The 6,519-nt window shown below is 54.1% G+C and overlaps 2 protein-coding genes across 2 annotated transcripts; one reads left to right on the forward strand and one right to left on the reverse strand.

Annotated features, from left to right (window-relative positions):
- The first annotated feature begins 233 nt into the window (after positions 1-233).
- Positions 234-2,137, forward strand: LOC128276418 (probable cytochrome P450 9f2). The gene is made up of 2 exons (XM_053014881.1): positions 234-445; positions 535-2,137. The coding sequence occupies exons 1-2, from the start codon at positions 234-236 to the stop codon at positions 1,940-1,942; spliced, it is 1,620 nt and encodes a 539-aa protein (XP_052870841.1). The 3' UTR covers positions 1,943-2,137.
- Positions 2,138-2,410: 273 nt separating this feature from the next.
- Positions 2,411-6,230, reverse strand: LOC128276419 (helicase POLQ-like). The gene is made up of 5 exons (XM_053014882.1): positions 5,933-6,230; positions 3,196-5,867; positions 2,752-3,135; positions 2,556-2,690; positions 2,411-2,482 (listed from the first exon to the last, which is right to left on the reverse strand). Exons 1-5 carry the CDS (start codon positions 6,228-6,230, stop codon positions 2,411-2,413), a joined length of 3,561 nt encoding a protein of 1,186 aa, XP_052870842.1.
- Between the last annotated feature and the right edge of the window lie 289 nt (positions 6,231-6,519).

The raw sequence follows: 6,519 nt of genomic DNA on the forward strand, positions 1-6,519 counted from the left end.
CGTTTATCTAATCGTGTTGGTAAATCATTAACACAACACCACCAAACGGCCCGAACCCGGACGGAACAATTCCACCGTATAAAACGCTCAGCCTTGACGCGGTCCGGTTTCAGTTGCGGTGAATTTGGGGACACAATAGGAGCTCCGTTTTCGTCAGAAGTTCGCGTTCGTGTTTTTGCGATAGTACTGCGCGTTGAATTGGGCACACCCACGGCCTTGCAACGTGACCCAAAATGGAGGTTGATCTGGCGTACCTGTTACCGTTCCTGGCGATACTCGCCACGGTGTATTACTACCTGACGAAGAACAACAATTACTTCCACGACAAGCCGATCCCGTCGTTGGCGGTGGAGCCCCTGTTCGGTAGCACGCGCCGCCTTATGCTGAAGAAGACCTCGTTTCATGATTTCATCATGGACGTGTACAACAAATTCCCGACCGTAAAGTAAGTGTGAACGCACGGGTTGTGTTTGGTAGTAGAATGGGCCCCGCTCACCTGTGTCCTCCTGTCATCCTCTTCCTTTTCGTGCGCAGGGTTTTCGGTATGTTCGACACGATAACGCCGGTGTTTGTGGTGCGCGATCCGGAGCTGATCAAGCGGATCACGGTAAAGGACTTCGATTACTTCGTCAACCACCGGCAAGCGTTCGGGTCGTCGGAAGATCCGAACTCTACTGCACTGTTCGGTAAAACGTTGATCGCGCTCCAGGATCAAAAGTGGCGCGATATGCGCGCTACGCTTAGTCCGGCGTTCACCGGCAGCAAAATGCGCCAGATGTTCGATCTGATCGTCGAGTGTAGCACGAACATGGTGAAGTACTATCAGGGTGAGGTCCGGAACAAGGGTGGACCACAGGAGCACGAGATGAAGGACGTTTTCACGCGATTCACGAACGACGTCATTGCGACGTGCGCCTTCGGCATCAAGGTGGACTCGCTGCGCAACGCCGACAACGATTTCTACACGAACGGCACAAAAATGATGGCGTTCAATCGGCCGATCGTTCTGGTGAAGGTGATGCTACTCCGTCTGATGCCGAAGCTGATGGCCAAGGTCGGCATCGATCTGTTCGATCGGGAGCAGCGGCACTACTTCACGGAGATCATCCGCGACACGGTGCGAACGCGAGATGCACACGGGATCGTGCGCCCGGATATGGTGAACCTGCTGATGCAGGCCCGCAAGGGTGGGCTCAAGTACCAGAAGGAGGCTGCCGAACAGGCAACCGGCTTCGCGACCGTCCTGGAGTCTGAGGTTGGCCAGACGCACACCGGTGAGAAGGGGCTTGACATGACGGAAATGGAAATGGTGGCGCAGTGTTTGATCTTTTTCCTCGCCGGGTTCGATACCGTGTCGACGTGTCTGACGTTCCTGTCCCACGAGCTGACCATGAACCGGGACGTGCAGGACAAGCTGTACCAGGAGATTCTCGAAACGAAAGAATCGCTCGGAGACGGTCCGCTCACGTACGATGCCGTCAACAAGATGCGTTACATGGATATGGTCGTGTCGGAAGCGCTGCGTATGTGGTCTCCGGCACCGGCCACCGATCGCGAGTGTATCCGGGACTACGTTGTGGATGATGGCGAAGGCCTTAAGTTTACCATCGATAAGGGCACCGTGATTTTCCTGCCCATCTCCGGATTGCATCACGATCCTCGTTACTACCCGAACCCGAACAAGTTCGACCCGGAGCGCTTCAATGAAGAGAACCGCGACAAAATCAACCCTGGAGCTTACCTGCCGTTCGGTATTGGACCACGCAACTGCATCGGATCTCGGTTCGCCCTGATGGAGGTGAAAGCCATCGTCTACTACATGCTGCTGGCGTTTTCGTTTGAGCGCACGCCCAACACGCAGGTACCGCTGCAGATTGCCAAAGGTTTTGCCGGGATGCGTAGCGAGAAAGGTGTGTTTGTAGAGTTCCGGCCACGGAAGTAAACTGGATCGGATCAGCTGTTTCAGGCTCTAAAATAACGAAATCGTAGTGTGTACGGACGACGCATGTGTCACGTGTCAAAGGAGATTAGTGCTAGTACTTAAGGTAACGATAAAACCTGTTTACTGCTTGTGTTATGAAAATAACAAAGTTTATTGTAAATGCAGAAAAGGAAAAGAACAATAAATATTCATATAGCCCCCAAATATTCCCACTGGGCAACTGAGCTGTGGCAAAATAAGCTCCAATTCATTACCAACAATCAAATTCTAGGATTGCCGACAGGATCTCGCCCCATCGGTGAGCTTCGAGAAGCAGATCCACAGCCGTTTGTAAGCGTCAACTTTGAGTTAATGCTTGTTTGAGAAGTACACAAAAATTATACTATCTACTGTATACCGTACACTGATCCTCGCCCCATCTAACGGAGAGGATAGCCAGGATTGAACACAGTTCGCCGATAGCGTCGTCTAACCATTTAGCTGCGATAAATACTCCTCCGCTTGCTCACGAAGTGCGTCAACTTGTTCCATTAGTTTAGCCTGCGAGCAAAACGTTACAAAATACGGGAAAATGTAAACCTCGAAATAGAGCGCCTCCTGGCATTTGACTCACCTTCGCACTGAGTATCAAGTGATTCGCCGTGCGGTAGTTCAAGTGCTCGATCGTTTCTACCAACTCCTTCGACTTGGCACGTGCGATCGAGGCCAGCGAAGTATATCCGGCACGGTACAACTGTTTCGCGCGTCCCTAGAAAATCAAACCATTAGTTGGCACTTTAATGCACGTCCGATTGTTTGACCGTACGTACCAGCTTCACCGACGGTAGCTCCATCAGGGGCATTAGTTCGAGCCTGCAGCAATGCGTCAACCGCTCGATCATACCGGTGAGCAGATGTTTGAACGCCCACAGCTCCGGGATTTCTTCGCACATCCGCAACAAACTGTACGCGGTGCCGCCCGTCGAATTCATCAGTATCTGAATCGAGCCCGCGCTTACGTGGTACTTTTGAGCCACGTCCTGCACACCGTTTTGGCGCCACAATTCGTGCACGATCAGCACCCGGAAGAAGCGCACCACGGTGGACTGCGAAGCCTCGGGGATGATGCGCCGCGTAAGAATCTTGGCGATCAGTACGTTGGTAATGTTGTATCGTTCGGCCACCCGGAGCTCCTCGTTCGTTAGTTGGTTAATCTGCAACGAACGATTAGTGTTAGTGTTAGAGGGAAGCAACGCAACGAAGGGCACACTCACCAGGATGATTAAATCATCCGTTTTGAAGTGCAACTCGCGGCCATCCTCTAGCAGGATCAAATAGAACAGATCGTACTCATCAACCACGCTGAGCCGTTTGCCCAAGGTTTGCATCTCGTCGTAGTACCGAACCGCCTTCTCCATGTCGAACCCGGCCCGGATGGCGGCCTTCCCGAGGCGGTTCACCTCCAGAGGGCTGCTTCGTTCGATCGTTTTAATCAACTTCCCCGGCTGAGAAGGGTCCTTGTGGACCCGGATGAACGTCGGAGCCTTTGCCGATTCTTCGTCGCCCCCGTCGTAAAGGCGTGGTGACACTCGCTGCGTACTTCGGCCTTCAGGTTCGGGCGCTACCGTATTGATTTGCACGACCACATTGGGAGGATTACGCAGACAGCTATCGTGCCGTGCTTTGATCGCATTGCCCTGGTACAGCTGTGTGATCGTTTCGTCTGTGATCGCCGCCAAATCGACCTGTCGACGGGTCGCCTGCTGGCTGAGCAACGTGCTGCCGACGAGCGTCTGGAGTGCGTCACGTGTCCCGCATACATTCAACCCGATCGCACTGAGTATGAGCGACTTGAATTGGGCTCGCTCGCCCTCCATGAGCGCCGACTCGGCCATATCCATCGGTGAGCACAGCATCTCGCAAACCTGCGGAATATCTCGCTGGGCGCACATGAGAATGGCATCGCCCGTTTCACCGAAACCGGCACGTCCCGCCCGACCCACCATCTGCTTGTACCGGCTGAGCGTCAGGAAGCTATTGCCGATGTACGGTGAACGGATGATGACACGCTGCGCCGGCAGGTTGACGCCCGCAGCCAGTGTCGAAGTGCACACGATCAGCGAAAGAACTCCGGCCCGGAATGCGTCCTCGATCGTGCGCCGTTCGTCTTGCGTTAGCCCCGCGTGATGGTACGCAACACCGACCCGGAACGATTGTGGCAAGACCGAGGCTACCGATCCATCGTCCTGAAGCGTTTTAATGATCGTTGCTTTCTCATCGGCCCGATGCGCCGCAAGTGTCGCCGGAAGGTGGTTCGCTAGCATGGCACACAGATTCTCGCACATACGCTTCGTGGGACAGAAGAGGAGGCAGGACCGTTCGGGGATCACCTCCAGAATCAACCCGATGATACCGTCCGGATCGATGCGTCGCAGTTCATTCGAGTAGTCGAATCGCAGCTGGCGCTTATCGCCAAATACTTGCTCCGAGCGCTCCGCTTGGCCACGCACTTCGTATAACTCCTCACCACACTTGACGTACTCCTTCAGTTCGACCGGCCGGAAGTCACGGCAATAAACGTCAGCCAACATGAACCGAGCCACCTCACCGAGGTTCCCGATCGTTGCGCTCATCCCGACGATCTGAATGCCGGCCCGCAACGCCTGCGCTTTCGTGATCAGCATCTCCAAAGAGGCACCTCGTCTCGATTCACCGATCATGTGTAGCTCATCGATCACCACCAGTCCGATCTCGTTCGCGCGACCCACCTCGATGAGGGAATCCAACAGCAGCAGCGACTTCTCGATCGTGCACACGAAAACCGTGTTCTTCTTGCGCCGCCTCCGGGGAGGACATTGGCCTTTCCCACCGCTATACTCTTCCACCAGAAAATTCAGCTCGACCGAGAACGGACTCAGGGCAATGATTTTCTCCTGGGCGAGAGAAACGTACGGCACGACAAAGATCACGTTCCGCAAACGGCACAGCACTTCACGCAACATTAGAATCTCGGCCACGAGCGTTTTGCCACCGCTCGTGGGTAGGGCGTAGATGAGGTTGCGCCGCTCCTGAATCGCCGGCAAGGAAAGGCACTCCCGTTGCCAATCGTACAGTTCGTCGATGCCGCGAAAGTCGCGCAAAATGCGCCGAACCGTTTGCGGAAGCCCGAAAAATGGACCCTTCTCTAGGAAGAGCGATGATAGGCGCGGATTGGCGGAAGGTTTCACGGCCACCGGTTCCGACCGAGTCGGAGCGATCTCTTCATCCCAGTTTATGGCCGCCAGTGAGTTGGGTAGTTGCGGGGAACTCATCACTGCTTCGTGCAACAGCTGATCGATGTTGGTCATGTCGAGTAGGGTTCGTTCGCAGTTTGCGAAAATCCGTTGCACGTCGCACACTTGCTGCAGGAGCTGTTCGTTGGCATCGACGAACGCTTGCGAGGGATGATCATCGTTCGCCGCACCTTGCTGGTGCTGTGATGCGCGTATAAGCTCTAATTTCTCGTTACTCTCGACCACCACGGACTGGTCGAGGCGCATGTACTGCGAAAAGATGGCCCGGTTCGTAAACACCTCGAATGCTTCGTCCTCTCGCTGCTGGCTGCCGAAGAGCGTGACGTTACGGGCCGCCCCGCTAAGCTTGCGCATTTTCTCCCGAATGATATCTTCCGTGTCGAGCGTGACGTTGGCCACTGGTTCCATCTGCCCGCATGGTATCAAGTCTAGCAGCTCATCATCGTCGTCGTCAAGTCCGAGGGCAGCGCCCGTTTGTGATTCGCGCCTCCCGAGACCAACGGTTGAAGATCCAGCCGGGCCACTGTTTCCATTGCCAGAATCATCATCGCTCGACGGTTTTCCATCCATACTCATCTGAAGCACAAATATCTGTCGTCCACCGGCCGTCGATTTCCGTCGCTTCGGAGAGCTGGACCGCTGTTTCGGTTCCGCTGAAACGTTGGAATAAAGCATGAAACGTTTGAAACCCAAACCATAGGCTTCTGCGAGTGGCTACCTCCCATCGAAAGCGACCGTTTGAACTTGGCACTCGAAGCAGCCGCTGGCGGTGTCAATCGGGCCACAGGTTTGACCTGCCTCTCGATGCCATCCAAGTCGACCGCATTGAGTAACGTGTTGTCCAGCTCCATTAGCTGGGCCACTTTGGATTCATCTTTACGTTTGGTTGAGCGAACGGCAACCGGCGCTCGAAACACGGATGGGCTTGCGGGAGGCCCCGGTCGGGACAGCCATTTCCTGGGTTTTGGAGGAACGGCGACCGGTACCCGAAAGGTTTGATTGGTACCTCTAGACATTCCCTTTTGTCTGCCGCTCTACTGTAACACAGGAAGGAACTGTTTCACCTTAACATGATTTAAGCCGCAAAAATACAACCCTAAGTAAGCGTCGTTACAAACTAATTGTTTTGCCAGGCACCATGCTTCGTTTGACGTTTGAAATGTTTCACAACAACTCCCTGCAGCTGGTGCGATTCCAGTCTAAATTAATTTAGCAAAAATGCTGTCAATTTTGCTGTCAGTGATGCTGTGAGTTGCTGAATGCTGTCAATTGGTTATTGGTTTGGAGGCTGTCAATTCGATCGGT

Source organism: Anopheles cruzii, unplaced genomic scaffold (genome assembly GCF_943734635.1).
Source record: "Anopheles cruzii unplaced genomic scaffold, idAnoCruzAS_RS32_06 scaffold01141_ctg1, whole genome shotgun sequence".
NCBI classification, from domain to species: domain Eukaryota; kingdom Metazoa; phylum Arthropoda; class Insecta; order Diptera; family Culicidae; genus Anopheles; species Anopheles cruzii.

Excerpts from the sequence above, each read along its gene's own strand:
- LOC128276418 (XM_053014881.1), top strand. The coding sequence starts at position 234 with ATGGAGGTTGATCTGGCGTACCTGTTACCGTTCCTGGCGATACTCGCC. Across the intron at positions 446-534 it reads AACAAATTCCCGACCGTAAA|GGTTTTCGGTATGTTCGACA; the intron begins GTAAGTGTGAAC and ends TTTCGTGCGCAG.
- LOC128276419 (XM_053014882.1), bottom strand. The coding sequence starts at position 6,230 with ATGTCTAGAGGTACCAATCAAACCTTTCGGGTACCGGTCGCCGTTCCT. Across the intron at positions 5,868-5,932 it reads ACGGTCGCTTTCGATGGGAG|CGGAACCGAAACAGCGGTCC; the intron begins GTAGCCACTCGC and ends CCAACGTTTCAG. Across the intron at positions 3,136-3,195 it reads CGGATGATTTAATCATCCTG|ATTAACCAACTAACGAACGA; the intron begins GTGAGTGTGCCC and ends CGTTCGTTGCAG.